The sequence below is a fragment of the Peromyscus maniculatus genome, chromosome 23 (genome assembly GCF_049852395.1).
Source record: "Peromyscus maniculatus bairdii isolate BWxNUB_F1_BW_parent chromosome 23, HU_Pman_BW_mat_3.1, whole genome shotgun sequence".
Lineage (NCBI taxonomy): Eukaryota > Metazoa > Chordata > Mammalia > Rodentia > Cricetidae > Peromyscus > Peromyscus maniculatus.
The window spans coordinates 50944455-50966248 of NC_134874.1; the positions used below are offsets into that span (position 1 = coordinate 50944455).

At 37.1% G+C, this 21794-nt stretch overlaps 1 protein-coding gene across 1 annotated transcript in view; it reads left to right on the forward strand.

Annotated features, from left to right (window-relative positions):
- LOC143270436 (vomeronasal type-2 receptor 26-like) overlaps nt 1–21063 on the forward strand; it is a 45150-nt gene extending 24087 nt beyond the window's left edge. Inside the window, exons 5-6 of the mRNA XM_076560363.1 lie at nt 5981–6104; nt 20150–21063. Coding sequence (XP_076416478.1) covers nt 5981–6104; nt 20150–21063 — 1038 coding nt within the window. The remainder of the gene's footprint in view (nt 1–5980; nt 6105–20149) is intronic.
- Nucleotides 21064–21794: the final 731 nt, after the last annotated feature.

Below are 21794 nucleotides of genomic sequence, written 5' to 3' on the forward strand. Positions count from 1 at the left end.
TGCTTTCTTTTTTCCATTGTACAGTTTTGATTTCTTTGTCAAAAATCAGGTGTTCATAGATGTGTGTGTTAATGTCGGGGTCTTCAATTTGATTCCATTGGTCTACATGTCAGTTTTTATGCCAATACCAAGCTGATTTTTTTCTTTTTTCTTTCTTTCTTTTTTTTTTTTTTTTTTACTATAGCTCTATAGTAAAGCTTGAGGTCAGGGATGGTGATGCCTCCAGGGGTTGCTTTATTGGACAGGATTCTTTTTGCTATCCTGGGTTTTTGTTTTTCCATATGATGTTGAATATTGTTCTTTCAAGTCTGTGAAGAATTGTGTTGAGATTTTGATGGGTATTCCATTGAATGTGTAGATTGCTTTTGGTAAGATTGTCATTTTTACTATGTTAATCCTATCTATCCATGAGCATGGTAGATCTTTCCATTTTCTGATGTCTTCTTCAATTTCTTTTTTCAGAAATTTAAATTTCTTATCATATAGGTCTTTCACTTGCTCAGTTAGAGTTACCTCAAGGTATTTTATATTATCCGTGGCTATTGTAAAGGGTGATGTTATTTGATTTTTTCTCAGCCCACTTATCATTTGTATATAGGAGGGCTCCTGATTTCTTTGAGTTAATCTTGTATCTTGCCACATTACTGAAGGAGTTTATCAGATGTAGGAGTTCCCTGGTAGACTCTTTGGGGTCACTTACGTATACTATCATATCATCTTCAAGTAGCAAAAGTTTGACTTCTTCTTTCAAATTTTTATTCCCTTGATCTCCTTTTATTGTCCCATTACTATAGCTAGAACTTTGAGTACTATCTTGAATAGATATGGAGAGAGTGGACAGCTTTGTCTTATTCCTGATTTTAGTGGAATTGCTTTGTGTTTCTCTCCATTTAATTTGATGTTGACTGTGAACATGCTGTAAATTGCCTTTATTATGTTTAGGTATGTTCCTTGTATTTCTGATCTCTCCAGGACCTTTATCATGAATAGGTGTTAGATTTTGTAGAAGAATTTTTTAACATCTAATGGGATAATCATGTTTTTTTTCTTTCAGTTTGTTTATATGATGAATTACATTGACAGATTGTTATATGTTGAACCATCCTTGCATCCATAGGATAAAGCCTACTTGGTCTTGGTGGATACCTTTTTTGATGTGTTCTTGGATTCAGTTTGCCAACATCTTATTGAACTTTTTTCATCAATGCTCATGAGGGAGATTGGCCTGTAATTCTCTTTCTTTGTTGCATCTTTGTGTGGTTTGGGTATTAGGCTAACTGTAACCTCATAAAAGGAGTTTGGTAATGTTCCTTCAGTTTCTATTATGTGGAACAATTTGAAGAGTATTGGTATTCGCTCTTCTTTGAAAATCTGGTAGAATTATCTGCTGAAACCATTGTTGGGTCCTGTGATTTCTTTTTGTTGTTGTTGGTAGACTTTTTTAGACAGGATTTCTCTGTGTAGTTTTGGAGCCTGTCCTGGAACTTGCTCTCTAGTGTAGGCTGGCCTATAACTCACAGATATCTGCCTGCCTCTGCCTTCCAAGTGCAAGGAATATTAAAGGCATGTTCCACCACACCTGGCCAGATTGGGAGACCTTTAATGACTGTTTCTATATCCTTAGGGGTTATAAATGTATTTAAATTGTTTGTCTGATCTTGATTTAACTTTGATATGTGGTATCTATTCAGAAAATTATCCATTTCTTTTAGATTTTCCAATTTTGTCGAGTACAGGTTTTTGAAGTATGTCATTATGATCCTCTGGATTTCCTCATTATCTGTTGCTATGCCTCCCTTTTCCTTTTTGATTTTGTAAATTTGGATGTTCTGTCTCTCCCTTTTGGTTAGTCTGGATAAGAGCTTATCTATCTTGTTGATTTTCTCAAAGAACCAACTCTTTGTTTTCATTGATTCCTTGTATTGTTTTCTTTGTTTCTATTTTATAGATTTCAACCCTCAATTTGATTATTTCCTGGCATCTATTCCTCCTTGGTGAGTTTGCTTCTTTTTGCTCTAGAGCTTTCAGGTGTGCTGTTAAGTCACTAGTATAACCTTTCTCCATTTTCTTTATGTGGGCATTTAGTGCAATGAATTTTCCTCTTAGCACTGCTTTCATAGTGTCCCACAAGTTTGGGTATGTTGTACATTCATTTTCATTGATTAACGTTAGATTCTGATAGTCTGATAAAATGCAGGAGGTTATTCCAATTGTTTTGTATCTGTTGAGATTTGCTTTGTGACCAAGTATGTTTCCAGTTTTAGAGAAGGTTCCATGGGGTGCTGAGAAGGAGGTATATTCTTTGTTGTTAGAGTGGAATGTTCTATAGAGATCTATTAAGTCCATTTGAGTTATAATATATCTTAGTTCCCTTATTTTTCTGTTATGTTTCTGTCTGGCAGACCTGTCCATTGGTGAGAGTGGGGTGTTGCCCTCTCCCAATACTAGTGTGTGGGGTTTGATATGTGATTTAAACTTTAGTAATGTTTCTTTTACATTTAGCCTGTGTGTCTTTATAGGTAAATTACTTCCATTGATATTGATGGATATTAATGACCAGTGATTGTTAATTCTTGTTATCTTTTGGTGGAAGTGTGTGTGTTTTTCTCTTCTTTGGTATTTACTGCTGCGGGGTTATCTATTGCCTGTGTTTTTATGGGTGTATCTGACTTCCTTTTTTAAAATTAGTTTTTCTTTTTTTAAATTTATTTTTTTCTATTATCAGCTTGATACAGTATACATTCTTATCTTAATAGTGAAATGTTTCATTGAGACTTGCTCAGTAATTGAGTAAAAACATAACTTATTATAAGCCACAGTCATTCTAAGGTCCCCCCTGCTATATAGCCTCCATGGTTCTGTGGGTTGCAGTCTGATTGTTCTTTGCTTTATATCTAGAATCCACTTATGAATGAGTACATACCATGTTTGTCCTTCTGGGTTTGGGTTACCTCACTCAGGATGATTATTTCTAGTTCCATCCATTTGCCTGCAAATTTCATGCTGTCATTTTTCTGCCTGCCTCTGCCTTCCAAGTGCAAGGAATATTAAAGGCATGTTCCACCACACCTGGCCAGATTGGGAGACTTTTAATGACTGTTTCTATATCCTTAGGGGTTATAGGTGTATTTAAATTGTTTGTCTGATCTTGATTTAACTTTGGTATGTGGTATCTATTCAGAAAATTATCCATTTCTTTTATCAAATCAAAAACATTTTCCAGGATGTACAAATTTCCTGGACATGTTTTTCTCTGCTGAGTAGTACTCCATTGTGTATATGTACTACATTTTCTTAATCCATTCTTCAGTTGACAGGCATCTAGGTTGTTTCAAGATTCTGACTATTACAAATAGTGCTGCTATGAACATAGTTGAGCATGTATGTTTGTGGTATGATTGAGCATTCCTTGGGCATATACCCAACAGTGATATGGCTGGGTCTTGAGGTAGTTAGAGTCCCAGTTTTCTGATAAACTGCCATACTGATTTCCACAGTGGTTGTATAAGTTTGCATTCCCACCAACAGTGGAAGAGTGTTCCTTTTGCTCTACATCCTCTCCATCATTGATTGTCATTAATGTTTTTGATCATAGTCATTTTGACAGGTGTAAGGTGGTATCTCAGAGTCATTTTGATTTGCATTTCTCTGATGATTAAGGATGTTGAGAATTTCTTTAAATGTCTTTCAGCCATTTGAGATTCTTCTTTTATGAATTCTCTCTTTAGCTCTTTAGCCCACTTTTAATTGGATTGTTCAGTATTTTAATATCTAGTTTTTTTTAGTTCTTTATATACTGTGGAGATCAGTCCTCTGTCAGTTGTGGGGTTGACTCCAGTGAAGAATTCTACCAGATTTTCAAAGAAGAACTAATTAAAATACTCTTCAAATTGTTCCACACAATAGAAACTGACTTCCTTAGGTTGGAATTTTCCTACTAGTGCTTTCTGTAGAGCTGGATTTATGGATACGTAATGTTTAAATCTGGTTTTGTATTGAAATGCCTTGTTCACTCCATCTATGGTGATTGAAAGTTTGCTGGGTATACTAGTCTAGGCTGGCATCTATGGTCTCTTTGTGTCTGCATTACATCTGCCCAGTACCTTCTGGCTTTCAAAGTCTCCATTGAGAAGTCGAGTGTTATTCTGATGTGTCTGCCTTTATAAGTCACTTGGCCTTTTTCCTTTGCTACTCTTAATATTCTTTCTTCATTCTGTATGTTTAGTGGTTTAATTATTATGTGTTGAGGGGACTTTTTGGAGGGGTCTAATCTATTTGGTGTTCTATAGGCTTCTTGTATCTTCATAGGTATTTCCTTCTTTATGAGGGGAAAATTTTCTTTCATGATTATGTTGAATATATTTTCTGTGCCTTTGAGTTGGTATTCTTCTCCTTCTTCTGTCCCTATTATTCTTAGGTTTGGTTTTTTTCATGGTGTCCCAGATTTCCTGGACATTTTTTGTTATGACTTTGTTGGCCTTAATGTTTCCTTTGACTGAGGAATCTATTTCCTCTATCGTATATTCAGCGCCAGATATTCTCTCTTCCATCTTTTTCATTCTGTTGTTTATGCTTGCATCTTTGTTTCCTGTTCATTTACTCAGATTTTCTATTTCCAGCCTTCCCTCAGTTTGTGTCTTCTTTATTGCCTCTATTTCAGTTTTCAAATCTTGAACTGTTTCCTTCACCTCTTTAATTGCTTTTTTGTGTTTTCTTTAAGGGATTTATTGATTTCTTCCAATTTTTTGTTTATCTTTCCTCAATTTCTTTAAGGGAATTTTTCATTTCCTCTTTAAAGACCTCTATCGTCTTCTTAAAAACATTTTAGAGGTCACTTTATTCTGCTTCTTTTGCATTGGGATGTTCAGGTCTTACTGATTTAGAACCACTAGGTTCTGGTGTTGACATATTGGTCTTTATATTGTTGACTCTATTTTTGCACTGGTGTATACTCATCTCTTTCTCTACTTGGTGAAAGTGGTGTCTGTGTCTGAGGGAGCCTTTCAGTTCAATACATACTCATGGTCCAATTGGAACTCTTGGTCTAATCAGAGCTCTTGGTTGGTGCTGATGGACTCTGTGTCTCAGGGAGCAGATGTGGTTTCAAAGGGTAAGTGGGTTTAGGAGGTGGGGTGGGGCTTTTACTTACAGGGTCCAGTGAGGGATGGTGGTAGTCTGACCTGCCTGCAAGAGACCTGCCTGCTGGCCTCAAACTGGGACTGCAATGGGTGGTGTGGGGGCACAGGGATGTGCCCTTGGGCCCAAAGCCTGGAGGCTGGGGTGATCAGCTATGAGAGTAGACTCACCTCTTAGTCTAATCTGCACTGGTAGATTCTCAGAAGTATAGTTATTAAGTGATTAACCAAGAAGGCAATCGATGAAAATTCTAAGTGATGATGTCACTAATGTTTGGAAGAAAAAACATAGCACTATTCTGAATATGGGGAGTCAAGGATAAAAGTCACAGTAATGGATCATAATTCAGCATCTATGGACTATCAACATATAATGGTGTCAGGAGAAGCTGTGGCCATCCACCAATGGCCAGACCTTCTTTCATGGGAAATGTGAATCAGACTGAATGGTTGTGACTACAAGCTGGGAAGGTAAAGGTAGAAATGGATAGAAAAATGTGTCTGGGTTTATGTCTGACAACTCAGCTGTTCCATAATTCATACAAGGAAGGATTTCTGGCTTTCTGCCTCACAGGAAAGAGTATATAGATGTCCTACAAATTTCACAAAAGCCAGCAGAAGTTAGTCACAGTTGGGACACCATAATGAAATTTTGAACTTTCAGCATCGGGAAGTGTGATAAATTCAACTCTACATTCTACACTACTATATGGAGAAATCACAGTGCCTCATAAGTATGTACAATTTTCAGATTTTGCTTGCAGTTTAGGTAGTTTAGCTTAAAAATATTTTAAGGCTGTGACTGATGCACAAAATATGATGATTTTTTTCTGTGTTGCCCTCAGACTCCTCAATCTGTATGTACACAAAGCTGTGGTCCAGGTTTCTGGAAAATTCTACAAGATGAAAGACCAATCTGCTGTTTTTCTTGTATGCTTTGTCCAGAGAGTTACATATCCAACCAGACAGGTAGAGAATTAATACTTTCCTCAATCTGCTTGTGAATGTAGAAGGAGAAAACTAAGACATGACCATGGTGTTGTGATGCAGCACTGTTCTCCATATCTTTTCCACTTATCCCCATATTCATTAGTAATCACTGCTGATGCCACACAATGTGTGAATATTTGAGTGACAGCCCTCATGTTATTGTGTCATCTGCATCCCCACTTCCCAAAACTACGTTTCATTATATGGTAGTTTCATCTCAGCTCTTGCAGTGATCCATGCAATGTACTGCCAGACAATATGAGGTGTGCAAGTGTCCAAGATGCATGTGTATTCCTTGAATAAATGAATCCAATGATTCTTTCCTGAAAATAAGTCCTGGACAAGTACATGTGGGGCTGTTTCTTAAATGTACATACATAGAATTAATTTTTCAACACTTACAGTTTTCATTTAGAATATCAAACAGAGTATGGAAAAACAAGTCTTTGTAAAGGAAGGTCCAGCTGCCTGTAGATATTTGTCTAGGATGATGGTCAGCCCTGAGATCATATATACAGCTAATATTATACAGACATAACAGATGGTATTTAGGAATACATGCATTCATGCACACACACAAATCAACAATTAATGAAAAAGAGGAATAAATTTAACAGAAAATAAGACTATGTTGAGTCCAGGAGAGAGATTAGAGGGAAAAATGAGAAGAGAGGTAATGAGGTAATTATATTACAATTTAAATAAGGAAGGATAACATAAAGAAAAAATTGGTGAAAGTAGAATATGAAATTCTAATAATGATGACAATCTACTACTTAACTACTGGCTTCAATAAAACCGACACTTAAGGAACTGTATAACAAATGGAATACATTATCACAACAAAATGAAAGATGGGGAGATTAATTAAATAGAATTTAGTTTTCTAAAAGGTAATGTTACCATAGGTGAAATTATTGGCAGAGTGCTCTGTGATTGTCATCATCATAAGGGCAGGATAACTGGAAATATCTAATTCCGTAGTGGATGTCTTCAGGTAAAGAAAAGGTTATTAAAATAACTCTGATTATTTTGATGTGTGCATGCATGTATGTGCCATAGCTGACATATGGAGAACACAGGACATCTTTGTGGAGCTGGGGCATCTTCCTTGACTTTGACATGTTTAGAGTTCAAACTCAGATTATCAGGTTTGCATGGTAAGCCCTTTTCTCTACAGAGTTATATATTATACTAACACCTACCCTGATTCTTAGAGCATTTGCTACACCAAGCATTTGTTTTTTGTTTCCTTTTCTTTTGATTTTGAATTTATAATGAACTTGTGTTATTTTTTTCACTTTCCTTGATGTAAAATGTGTCATATATAACTCATTACTCTCTTTCATATTAACAGCCTTTTTTCATTGATTGGATTACAATTATATATGTATACACATGATTTACTAATATAACTGGATTGTTCTGTATGACATTACTTGCATATATGTCCTTAGGGCTAACCACTTTGTATTGAATGACAAACTGTGCTCTTCCCTGGGGAAGACCATTTCTCCCCCTCTCAACATTTTGTAGTTGCATCATGTTCTTTGGGTACAGTTGGGGCATTGTGATCATTCTCCTGAATACTTTGGCATGTCTGTTGCTGTTGTCCCTCGTCAGTTCCACATATCTAGGTGGTCATGTTGGTAGGACTTATGGGTTCAGCTTATGATGTTACTAGGAGACACAATCTCACAGACAAACCCTGAACTTTTGCTCCTTATGATCTTTCCACACCCAAATCTGAAATGTTCTGTGAGCCTTAGGTTTGGGAATGGTATTGGAGATTTATCCACTGGAGGTGCCCTCCACAACTCTGCATTTGATTGGTCGGTCCATATTGGTCTCATCTGTTGTAAAGAGAAGTTTTCTTGCTGGGGAGTAAAGACTATAATTATCTGTGGGAATCAGGGCAAACATTTACAGATTGTTGTTACAGATCATGCTGGTTTAGTAAATTATTAATAATCATGACTTCACTATCACTGAGTACTTAGGTTTCAGGCAGAGGAATGGTTTCTTTATTGTTGAGTGGGTCTTGAGTCCTATTTAAAGAGCTGTTGAATACTGTCAAGGCATGCATGTCACTACTGCACCCTTAGGGTTTTGTGCTGGTCACTGATATGGTTCTTAGTGGACATAGCAGGCTAGGACTGTTGGTAGTCTCCATCATTTGGAAGCTTGCATGGTGTCTTCTGGTACTGTGAAAGCCAGTCCTCAGAGAAAGGACATTCATGTAAGTTCTACCTCAAGGGTCTCTGGGCTCTGTTTCTGAAATACATGGTGTCGTCAGCAGTAGGGACTCACTTTTCAACTCTGCTGGATGAACAATGGCAGCAATGATAGGCGGTATGCTTTGGGAACCTCTTCACCAACCCTTGACAACAACTTCAAAGGAAATTTCTCGTGTCTGGTGTTGGGTTTGTGTTTATAGTCTTGTTCTTGGAGAGAGGAGCATCAGCCCAGAGGAGAAAGTTTTATTAAAGCTATATGTATCAGTATAAAGAGAATTAATGGTATTGTAGGGTTTTTCTAGTTATAGTAATATTATGAGACTCTGTGGTTTTCAGACATTCTTACTGATATTTTACCACCTCCCTCCTTGTTCTGTATTTACTTCCCTTCCTCTTCCCTAAAGTTCCCTCATCCCTTTTTTTCCTTTTTGATCACATCACTTATTCTGGACATCCTTATTATTATTTCAGTCTCTTCCCTCCCTCACCTGTATTTATCTCTCTCTTACCTCCATGATTAGAGTCTCCCTCTTTTGCATGTCAGCTTTCTAGTCATCTCTTCTCTGCTATTCTATTCTGTTATTCCCCAGCTCCTGCAGTGGTCCTGCTCAGTTTCCTGTCTTCTGCAGTTTCTCCAGGACATGTACTCACATCTGAAGATTTGGAGATAGGAGCCTCAGATGAGAAAGAACATGTGACATTTGTCTTGGTGGGTCAGGATTTTTTTACTCAGTATAATCTTTTCTAGTTCCACCCACATATCCACAATGTTTATAATTTCATTTTTCTTTATACTCAAATGGTTTTCCATGGATTACGGGTATCACAGTTTTATTATCCTCTAGTCAGTTCTAGATTATTTAGATGTTTTTCTATTTCCTAACTGCTGTAAACAAAGTCGCATTGCACATGCAGAGCAGATACCTGTGGAGCAGGATGTGGAGTCCTAGGGACATAAGACAAGGAGTGGTTCTGCTGGGTCATATTTCAGAATTACTTTCCCCATGTTTGCACAGTGGCTGCCCCAGTTACAATCCCACCATAAATGAATGAGGATTTCCTTTTCCTCTGTGTCACTCCAGCACTTGTTGGTTGTTCTGTGGATCTTTATATTCTTCCTGTGGTAACATGAAATCTAAAGTTGTTTTGGTTTATGTTTCCATAATGTCTAAGGATGGCAGACTTTTTTGAATTCTTAATTAGCCATTTTATTTCCAACTGAAAATCTCTTTTCAGATGCCAGGATCATTTCTTGTAGAATAGGTCATTTGTTTTTTAAGACTTTGTTTTTTTTTTCACTTCTTTGTATATTCTGGATATAAATCCACTGTCAGATATATACCCGGCAAAGATCCTCTTCCATTCTACAGGCTTTATCCTCACTCAGTTGACTGTTTCTTTGGCTGTAAGGAGGCATTTTATTTCATGAAGTCCTACTTTTCAGTTGTTAGCATTAATTCTTAGTCAAATGGAGTCCTATTCAGAAAGTCTTTTCCTGAACCTGGATCATGGAGACTTTTGATTATGTTTTCTTCTAACAATTTCAGTGTTCCTGTTTTCAGGTTCAGGTCTTTGATCCTTTGGAGTTACATTTGCAACAGGTGCTAGATATGGGCGTAATTGCATTTTTCTATTTGTGGAACTCCAGTTTTTCAAAGAACATGTCTTCATAATGCTTTCAATTATCTATCTTGTTTTTAGTGTCTTTATTGAATATTAAATGACTAATCTAACATATGCTCAAATTTGGGTTTTGGATTTATGTATTGATCTACAGGTATATTTTTCTGCCAGTGCCATATTATTTTGTGGTTGTTTTTGGCACAGTCATATCTCAATGTAATGGCAGAAGTCATAAAGCCAGCACAGCTGCTTGACAAAGATTCAGCAGAGCTGAGCCACATGATGACTGCCATGCCACCTTTGGTTTTTATCTCCACCTGTTACATTCTTGGGGTACTTTTAATATTTGTACAATTTGGGCATGTTGTACTGATGGAAAATTCCATATGAATCAATTATGCCTACTGCAAGGAATGCTGCTTCTAAGCTTACCCAGGAAAGTACTGAACATACTATCCGCCCCCACTTTGAGGGAGATATCCTTATCTACTCGAAGGTCTTCCTTATGCTTTGGAGGTTGTGACACATAAAGAAGAAGCCAGAGGTCTCTTCATGAGGCTATGAGACATTCTTGAAACATCTGTCTCTGTACTTACACTGGAACAAGATATTCAAAACAAAGTAAATTCAAAAAGGTCAACAAGATCTGGTGGGCTAGAGGAGTTGGCCACAGTTCAGATTACAAGGCTCTTCCCATTGTACACTCAGACATTTGTGTGGCATACAACTCTGTAGCAGGAGTCTTAAAAATTCTTATTAATAAAATCAAACCTGAGACCCTTTATTGGGGTGAATACTGGGATATCAGAGAAACAGAACAAGCCACAGCTACCTCACCTCGACAATTCCTCAGCTGATCCTGTTTCCTCAGACTGGAAGTTTCTCAGTTCTCATCCAGAATGGGTCTTTGCTGAACTGCTGCTAGAAGCCTGAAAGCTTAACCAGGCAAATGCTTCTAGTTTCTGGTCTTCAAGCCTTATATATCATTCTGTTTTTGCCATCACTCCCTGGGATTAAAGGCTCACTTCTTGGGATTAAAGGCATATGTAACCATGCCTGGCTGTTTCCAATGTGGCCTTAAACAGATAGATTTCTGCCTCTGGAATGCTAGGATTAAAGGTGTGTGCTACCACTGCCTATCCTAAGTATCTAGTGGCTTTTCTGTTCTCTGACCCCAGATAAGTTTATTAGTGTGCACAATATTTTGGAGAATGCAATACCACCACACAAGTCTGCCCTACATAGAGACATATTGATGAGCAAAGTGTGAAGTGGAAAGATGATAAAAGTATGAGGTGTTAGGACCTCCCTCTCTTAGAAGTTAGCTCATGTAGAGCCACTATAATGTCATATGACCAAGGAATAACAGAATGCCAGGATTAGACATATAGACGAATTCTATAAGGATATAAATGTGAACATTGATTGTATTATGCCAGAATTTGAATAATAACTGCAGCAGCTTTAGCCTGAGGATTTTTCCTGGGTACTCTGACCACTAAGAGTTATTAATCCACTGCTTGGGACATGAAAAAATGCCCAGGGTGGTTGAAGATTTTGTTTTGGTCTAATATCCTTGAAGCAACCAAAACAACCAGCCTGAGCACATGTTGTCATATTCCTCTAGATACTCAAAAATTGGGTTATGGGGTTTATGAGTAAGAAGGATAACTCTATTAATGAAGTCAAAACTTGAGGGGAAATGACTGGAAATGATAACTCTGTTCTGCCATAGTTTATTAATGGTGACTAAAAGATAAGCAAAAGGAAGTGAAACATTTGTCCAAAAACAGAAATGATATGATCTATGTTTTGGAACATCATGAATGTATCCCTGCTAACTAAATTCTTAATAAATAAAGAAACACTCTGGCTGCTAGTCAGTCAGGCTGCAAGATTCTCCCGACCACCATGGCCTGGCTCACTTCATTCTCCTGTGGATTCCTTACATCCTCCGCAGGACCCATCCACCACCGGGGAATGGCTTCTGGCAAATTTTGGTGGTTTTTTTTTTTTTTTACTATGCCTCTGTAATATATCATAAAATTCAGAATGGTAATCCTTCTGTCATAGTTATTTCTTATTCAGTATTAGTTTGGTCTCCTTGGTGTGTTGAATTTTGGTAGAGTTTTTTTCTATCTGCAACAAATGAGCTCAAGGTTTTGATTGGGTTTGCATTGAATTTATAAATAGCTTTCAGTAGAATGTTCATTTTCATAAACTTAATTCTACCAATCAGTGATCACAGGATGGAATGTCTTTTAATTTTCTACTGTCTTTAATGTTTTTTTTCAGGGGTTATAAGTTCTCCTGTCAAAGTCCTTTGCTTCCTTGCTTAGATTTATTCCTAAGTAATTTATTTTCTTTAGGAGGATTGTGAATGGGAGTCTGTCCATGCTCTCCTTCCTATGTTTGTTGTTAGTGTATAAAAAAGGACATTGATTTGTGCAAGATGATTCTGTATCCTGCCACATAGTTGTATTTGTTAATCATTTCAAGAATTTTTTTGGTATATTTTGGGGGGATCTCTAGTGTATAATACCATATCATCTGCAAATAGGGATAGTTTGACTTCTTTCTCTATTTGTAATCTTTTAACTTACTTATCTTGCCTTATTGCTCCAGATAATACTTTGAGCACAATATTGAAAAGGAGTGGGAGTGGTGGACTTAGTTGTCTGATTTCTTACTTCAGTGCAATTGTTTTAAGTTTTTCTCCATTGAGAATGATATTGCCTATGGGTTTCTTATATATTGCTTTTATTGTGTTGAGGTATGTTCCCTCTTTCTGTATGTTGTCTAGAACATTTATGATAAAGGGAGTTGAATTTTGTCACCTTTTTTCATCTATTGAGATGTTCATGTGACTTCTGTCTATAATCCACTTATGTGGATTTTACATTTATTGAGTTAAATATGTTGAACCATTCCTACATTTCAATGATAAGGCCATCATAGTCATGGTATACAATAGTTTTGATGTGAGTCTGTATTCTATTTGCAACCATTTTATTGAATCTATGTTTCTTAGGGATAATGGCATGTGGTTTTCTTGTTTTTGTTGGGCCATTTCCTGGTTTTGGTATTAGAATGAAAATGGCTTTCTAAGGGAGCTTGGAAATGATCCTTCTCTTCTATTTTTTAAATATTTTAAGAAGGTCTGACTGTATATCTTCTTTGAATGTCTGGAGGAATTCTGCTGTGAGTTCATCTGGACCTGGACATTTTTATACCTGGAAGGAATTTATTGTTTCAATCTGCTGTGTATTATGTGTTTGTTTAGCTTGTTGACTTGGTGTTTTGATTTTTTAATTGTTTGGCCGAATCTAGAAACTTATCCATTTCATATAGGTTTTCAAGAATACTGGAATACAGATTTTCTTTTGTTTTTATAATAGTCCCTTACAATAGTCTATGCTTCTTGGTGTTTGTTGTAATATTTCCCTGTCATTTCTGATTTTTTTCTTCCTTTTTTTTGGGTCACTTCTGATTTCTTTCTTTCTTTTTTTTTTTGGTTTTTTGAGACAGGGTTTCTCTGTGTATCTTTGTGCCTTTCCTGGGACTCACTTGGTAGCCCAGGCTGGCCTCGAACTCACAGAGATCTGCCTGGCTCTGCCTCCCGAGTGCTGGGATTAAAGGCGTGCTTCACCACTGCCTGGCTCCATTTCTGATTTCTTAATCTGACTCCTCCATTTCTTTCTTCGGGCTACTTGAACCAAGTGTCTGTCTTTATTTATCTCCTCAAAGAGTCAGTTCTTATGTTGGTTGCTTTGTATTGTTTTCTTTGTTTCTATTTCATTTATTTCTGCTCTGATTTTTGTGGTGGTATTGTGTTCCCCGAAATATTGTGCACCCTAATAAACTTATCTGGGGTCAGAGACAGAATATCCACAATGTTAAACATAGAGGATAGGCAGTGGTAGCACACACCTTTAATCCTAGCATTCCAGAGGCAGAAATTCATGTATTCAAGGATACAGCCAAGCATGGTGACTCATGCCTTTAATCCCAGAAAGTGAGTCTTTAATCCCAGGGAGTGATGGTAGAAAGCAGAAAGGTATATAAGGTGTGAGGGCCAGAAACTAGAAGCATTTGGCTGGTTAAGCTTTTAGGCTTCTAACAGCAGTTCAGCTGAGAGCCATTGGGATGAGGACACAGAAGCTTCCTGTCTGAGGAAACAGGATCAGCTGAGGAACTGTTGAGGTGAGGAAGCTGTGGCTTGTTCTGCTTCTCTGATCTTCCAGCATTCACCCCAATAACTGGCCTCAGGTTTGTTTTTATTAATAAGACTCTTTAATATTCATGCTACAGATTTTATTATTTCTTGCCATTATTTTGGCTTGTGTTTGCATTTTTTGTTTTTCCAATTTTTGAGTTGCATCATTAAGCCATCTACTTGTGTTCCATCTGATACTTTTAACATAGGCACTTAGAGCTGTAAATTTCCCTTGTAAAATACCTTTCAATGTATCCCAGGAGTTTTGTTGGTTTGTGTTTTCATTTTCATTTAGTTCCAGGAATTTTTTTATTTCTGTCTTGATTTCTTCTTTGACTCATTCGTCAGTAAGTACTGAGTTGTTTCATCTCCAAGCAGTCTGTGTATTTACTACAGATATATTTGCTGTCAAGATTAAGTTTTGTTATATTGGGATAAGATAGAACAGGTATTTCAATATTTTTGAATTTGTAAATACCTGTTTTATGTTCCATGATTTGGTCTATTTTTGAAGTGCTCCCATGTGTTAAAGAGCAGAATAAATTTTCTTTGCAGTTTGTGGGGGATGCTATGTAGATATCTGTTGAGTCCAGGAGATTTTAGATGTGACTTAATTCTGATATATTTCTCTTTATTTTTCCCAGATGCCCTGTGTGTTGGAGAAAGAGGGCTTTTGAATTCACACACTATTAGTAGATTGTTGTTACTGTGTCACTAAACACAGCAGTACAATTTTTATAAAACTAGCTGCCCCCGAATGGGATGCGTACACTTGTAGAATTGTAATGTCTTTTTTTGATTGCTCTTCCCTTGATTAGAATGTAGTTTCCTGTTTTACTTTTTCTAATTAATTTTAAATTAAAATCTACTTTGCCAGATGTCATGGTCGCATGCATGCTTGGTTCCTGAATGTATGTAACTGGAGTATTTTGTCTGTCATTTTATTTTAAGGTGGTGTTTATCTTCAAAATCAAGATATGTTTCTTGAAGAGAAGAGGCAGATAGATTTTGTTTTATGATCCGTTCAGCTAGTCCACATTTTTAAATGAATAATTGAGGCCATTGATATTTAAGATATTGTAGAAACTTATGTTACTGTGGTCACTCTGCTGTTGAAATTTGTTGTTTTCTGTGGTCGCAGTGGTGTTTCATGTTGTAATAATTATGTCTTCTTATTTCTTTCCACCATCTCTGCTGTATTCATTGCTCTCTTCAGTCTAAAATATAACTTTATGTATTTTCCTTAGTTCTGGTTTGGTGGATATGATGTTGTAGGCTGTTTATGTCTTGGAAATTTTGTATTTTTCCTTCAGTTTGGCAGTTATTTTTGCTGGGTACATTTCTCTAGTCTGACCAATATAGTCTTTCAGGACTTGACATGCTTTGCTCTAGGCTTTTCTGGCTCTCATGGATTCCATTTAGTAATCAGCTTCTATTCTCTTGGATTTTCATTTATATTTGCCTTGTCTTTTGTTTTCCTCTTGCAGCTTTCAGCACACCTTCTTATTATGTTTTTTAAGTGATAATTAAAATTTATTCTAAAATATTTTTTTGTTAGTGTTTTAGTAATAATATGCTGTAGGGATTTTCTTTTCTGGTCTTGTCTATTGGTGTACTCTGTGCTTCCTCTATATATTTGGATATATCTTTCCATGGTTTCGGTAACTCTTCTTCTATGAAACTGACCTTATTGAAAAACTGGTCTATGTCATTGACCTGGAATTCTTCTCCATCATCTATGCCAATAACGTAAAAATTCAGTTTTCTCAAAGCATCCCACACTTCCTTTACCGTTTCAATTTTTCATATTTCTTGATTACTTTTATCCTCTATTCTATCTTGGATCCTAACTTCTCCTTTCTGCTTGTTTCCTCTGACATGGAAGGCTGTCCTGGAGTTTCTGGCTGGACTATGTGTTTTTTCAGTCCTGTTCTCATTTCAGCTTGAGTCTTCGTCATACTTTCTATTTCTTTGTTGAATTCCATGTTCAAGTCTTGCATTGTCTTCATCATTTACTTCAGGTTTATGTTTGTGTTTTCTCAGGCATCATTATGGCATTGATTCTCCTTGAGTTCTCTTTAGTTTTATTAAACTGTTTGTGTCTTCTTTCAACTGCTTAAATTACTCTATGAATATAAGGAATGTTCTTTTACAGTCTGTGTCCTGAATTTTATTAGGTAATACTCATTGGCAAACATTTCTACCAGACTGGTATATTTGGAGAGAATACACTGTCTGTATCTGTGATATTATTGGTATTTTTGATAATATTTGGCCATGTGGATGTTTTATTACTCCTAATATTCATATACACAATGCAAATTGTGGCAAAAGAGATTATATATAAGCTTGTTATGTCTAGAGGTTGAAAATAGCTTATATGTAATGAAATAAAATACAAAGAATGGCTTGGGCTTTTGTACAGCATGTGGGTCCTTACTGATGCCTGAAGTGTGGGGGTACATCCGGCTGGATGCAGAGTTTGGATGAAGAATTTGGATGTTGCTGAAACATTCATGAATAATTAAAATGTGCTGGAGGTATTATTATCCTAGTTCTAAGTTTTACTATACGGTTAAAGTAATAAAAAAAGGATGGTATTGGCATAAAAGCAAACACATAGGCCAAGGGAATTGAACTGAAGATCCAGACATAAATCCACACACATATGGACACCTGATATTTTATGAAGAATCCGAAAATACACACTGAAAAAAGGATAGCATCTTCAAAAAATGATGCTCATCTAACTGGATGACTGCATGTAGAAGAATGCAAATAGACACATACTAATTATTCTACACAAAACTAAACTGCAGATGGATCAATAACTTCAACATAAGGCCAGATACATTGAACCTCATAGAGGAGAAAGTGGGGAGTGCCCTTAAACCAATTTTCACAGGAATGACCTTCTGGAGAGAATATCGTTAGCACAATCACTAAGAACATCAATTAATATATAGGACCTCATGGTGCTGAAGTGGTTCTGTATAACAAGGACACCAGAACTTGAGCAAAGTTACATTCTACTAAGTTGGAAACTATTTCTACCAATTATATTTCTGAGAGATGGCTAATATATAAAATGTGTAAAGAACGCAAAAGAGAACTGAACATCAAAATACAGGACAGTTAAAATGGAGTACAGAAGGAAGCAGAGTTTTCTTAAAAGATAAAACTGAATTGGCTGGGAAACACTCAAAAATGTTCAACATCTCTAGTCACTAGGAAATACAGATCAAAACTACAGGATTGCAAAGTCAATGAAAGAAATGACAGTATTCCCTGGCAAAGGTCTGCGGAAGGGAGAACGTTTACTTATCCATCACTAGTGGTTGTGCAGACTTGTACAGACCCTATGAAAACAGTGTCGGTTCCTCAGGAAGCTGGGAATAATTCTACCTCTAGATCCAGATAAACCACACTTTGGTTCTATCAAAAGGACCTGCACCCTACTACAGAGACCCTTACTCAACCATGTTCATTGCTGCACTACTTTGAATAGTCGGAGCCTGGAAAGAGCTTAAATATCAACAATTGATAATAGATAATGCACATTTGGTACATTTAGACATTGGGATATAATTCAGTTGTTAAAGAATAAAATCAATTTCCCCCAAAGGGGTCCTATTGGATGTATTAACAACATTTGAGGGCAGGCCCCATGCAAATCATTAGAAAGCCAATAAAAAATGAACTCAATTGTATGTTTGTACACTTTTTTTTCTTCTCATTTTGCTTTAGTGGAAATTTTTTCCTTTTTTTTCTTTGCTTGTTTAATTTCATTTCTGCTTTTATGGAGTGTGTGTGTGTGTGTGTGTGTGTGTGTGTGTGTGTGTGTGTGTGTTTAGGACATTTTCTGTCCTAAAGACAGAGGGAGAAAATAAAAGAAAGAGGGAGGGAATATAAAATTTGTGGTGTCTTATTTAGAGTTTCAATTACTATGAAGAGACACCTTGACCAAACCAAGTTTAATAATTAGAAACATATAATTTACTGGCTTACACTCTCAGAGGTTACTCCATTATCACACTATGGTAAAGGGGATTCTTTCCTTTATTTCTTCCTCAGCCCCTTTATCATTTTGTATGAAGAAGGGGTACTGGTTTTTTAGTTAATTTTGAATCCAGCCAATCTGCTGAATGTGTTTATCAGGTGGAGGAGTTCCATGGTAGAAATTTTTTGGGTTGCTTATGTATACTATCATATCATCAGCAAATAGTGAAAGTTTGACTTCTTATTTTCCAGTTTGTATCCTCTTGGTCTCCTCTAGTTTTCTTAGTACTCTAGCTAGAACTTCAAGTACTATGTTGAGTAAATATGGGGAGAGTGGACAGCCTTGTCTTGTACCTGATTTTTGTGGAATCTTTTGAATTTCAGTTTAATTTGATGTTGGCTATCAGCTTGCTATATGTTGCCTTGATTATCTTTAAGTGTGTTCCTTGTATTCCTATCATGCTGATTTTCTCAAAGAACCAACTCTATGTTTCATTGATTTCTCTGTATTCTCTTTGTTTCTATTTATTTACTTCAGCATTCACTTTTATTTCTTGCCACCTACTCATCTTGGGTAGGCCTTCTTCTCTTTGTTTTACAGCTTTCAAGTGTGTTGTTAAGTTTCTGGTATGAAAATTCTCTAATTTCTTTATAAAGGTACTTGGTGATATGAATTTTTCTCTTAGCACCGCTTTCCTTGTGTACCATCAGTTTCCTTTGTTGTGTGTTCATTGTCATTGAATTCAAGGAAGGCTTTAATTTCTTTCTTTATTTCTTCCTTGACCCAGTGGTCATTCTTTAGAGAATTGTTAAGTTTTCTTAGTTTGTAGGCTTTATCTCGTTTAATCCATGGTGGTCTGATAGGATACAGAGAGTTATTTCAATATTTTTTTATAGCTACAGAGATTTGCTTTATGACCAAGTATATGATCAATTTTGGAGAAGGTTCTATGAGGTGCTGAAAAGAAGACATATTCTTTTGTGTTTGGGTGAAATGTTTTGTAGATACCTGATAGGTCCATTTGAGTCATAATGTTTGTTAATTCCATTATTTCTTTGTTTAGTTTCTATCCAGATGGCCTGTCTAATGGCAAGAATGTGGTGTTGAAGTTTCCCACTATTAACGTGTGGGGCTTGATGTGTGATGTACGCTTTAGAAATGTGTCTTTCACAAATGCCACAAATGTGCATTTGAGGCATAGATATTCAAAATCGAGATGTCATCCTGGTGGATTTTTCCAATTATGCACTTCCTTCTTCCTCTCTTTTGATTAACTTTGGTTTGAGCCTATGCTGTTACATATTAAGAGAGTTACATCAGCTTGCTTCTTAGGTCCATTTGATTGGAAAATCTTTATTCAATCATTTACTCTGAGGTAATATCTAACTTTAATGTTGAGGTATGTTTCTTGTATACAACATAAGGGTGAATCCTATTTTGTATCCATTCTGGTAGATGGATACAAAACACAGCCAGTGTGTTTTTATTGGGGGAATGTAGCCCCTTGATGTTGAGAGATAATAATGCTTCTGTGTGTTTACTTGGGGGATGTGATTGAGAGAGATTTGTCCCTATTGCCAGCAGGTGGGGACACAAAAAAAACTTTCTGACTACACACATGAGAACCTAAAGGCTGATCAAGCTGGTGTGACTTAAGTTTAGAATTCTTTAAAGGATTACTTGACAGTTTTACTTCAATTGAACAAGTAGATTACAATTTTATTTTTATTGCCCTAGAAAAACAAGAATAAACTTGTCAGCACATGGTGTACCATGAGGTATTCATGAAAGAAATTAGGAAGGGGATGTCTAAAGAGTTAGTGTCCTTCTCGACATGATAGTAAGGTAGAATGAACAAGGCTACACACAACCTCAGTGTTCTTCATGGCTGAAGTACAAAATGTAAATAATTATAGACGCTTAAATGTTGATTCATTTCCTCCCGTAGATCAGCAGGAGTGTATCCCTTGCCCATTTCAGGAGTATCCAAACCGTGAAAGAAACAACTGCCTTCCCAAGTCAGTGACATTCCTGTCTTTTGAGGATTCTCTGGGCAAGGCTCTGTCCTGCACAACTCTGTGCTTCTCTGTCAGCACAGCTGTAGTTTTGGGGATCTTTCTCAAACACCAAGACTCACCCATTGTTAAGGCCAATAACCGGACACTCAGCTTCATCCTGCTCATCTCCCTCCTCCTCTGTTTTCTATGTTCCTTTCTCTTCATTGGCCACCCAAGCACAGCCTCCTGCATATTGCAGCAAATTGCATTTGCACTTGTGTTCACTCTGGCTCTGTCCACTGTTTTGGCCAAAACTATAACTGTAATTCTGGCCTTTAGAGCCCTGAAACCAGGAAGGACAATGAGAAGGCTGCTTGTCTCAGGCATCCATAACTCTGTCATCCCCATCTGTGTCCTGATCCAGTTTATTCTTCTTGGAGTCTGGCTGGGAACCTCACCTCCCTATATTGAAGCAGATGCACACTCTGAACAGAGTCACATCATCATTTTGTGCAACAAGGGCTCACTTACTGCTTTCTACTGTGTGCTGGGATACTTGGGGATCCTGGCCCTAGGGAGCTTCACTCTGGCTTTCCTGGCCAGGAACCTGCCTGACACATTCAATGAAGCCAAGTTTCTGACATTCAGCATGCTGGTGTTCTGCAGTGTCTGGGTCACCTTCCTCCCTGTCTACCACAGCACCAAGGACAAGGCCATGGTGGCTGTGGAGGTCTTCTCCATCTTGACTTCCAGTGCAGGGTTGCTAGGATGCATTTTTTTCCCAAAGTGCTACATTATTCTTGTTAAACCTGATGAAAACACTTTGAAATATTTTAAGAACAAAACACAATCTAGAAAAAATTGACTGGTTAATGAATTGAGTGTTTTTCATAAAATCCTTTAGTTTATTATAGTAAAAATTGAACTTACTTAACTTTTCAGTAAGATTTTCTGAAATATATATTTAAATAAAGTAGAAGAGCCCCTCACTGTGTCTCACATACAGACAATCTATTTCCAAATAGAAGCTACTGCTGAAAATTTACTTTATTTAGCTATTCTTGTTATCTATAAATTTATGGGCAACAGACATATTCAAAATTCAATTACAGCCAAGAGAACAGCCCCCTGCAACACCAGTGAAAACCAGAGCCACAGGTCCACCTTGAACCATTTGGGAAAATGTGAGGCCCCATCTCTGGACTGGGCAGACAAGGTCCCTAGTTCCTAGGCCCTGGAGGGAACACCCTGTGCCTCTCCTCTAAGCCACTGGAGCCCCAGGGACTAGCCAGCTGCCCCTTCCCCCACCTCCTTCCCTAGAAAACAGCCCAGGGTGACACCAGTGAAAACCAGAAACATAAGCCCACCCTGCACCAATTGGGAATTGAAAACAGGTCCCACTCTGTACCCATTGGAAATAGCTCCTCCCTGAGACAGAGCCCACTCTTGCCCATTGGACTAAGTTCTGCTCCCTGAGACACAAAATCCATCAGCACAGATTTGACAAAGAGCCTGGATTAGACCAAGAGCTCCCATTAGACCAAAAGTATCATTCAAACACATAGAGTCTCCCTTAAAACCAGACAGCACTTTCAT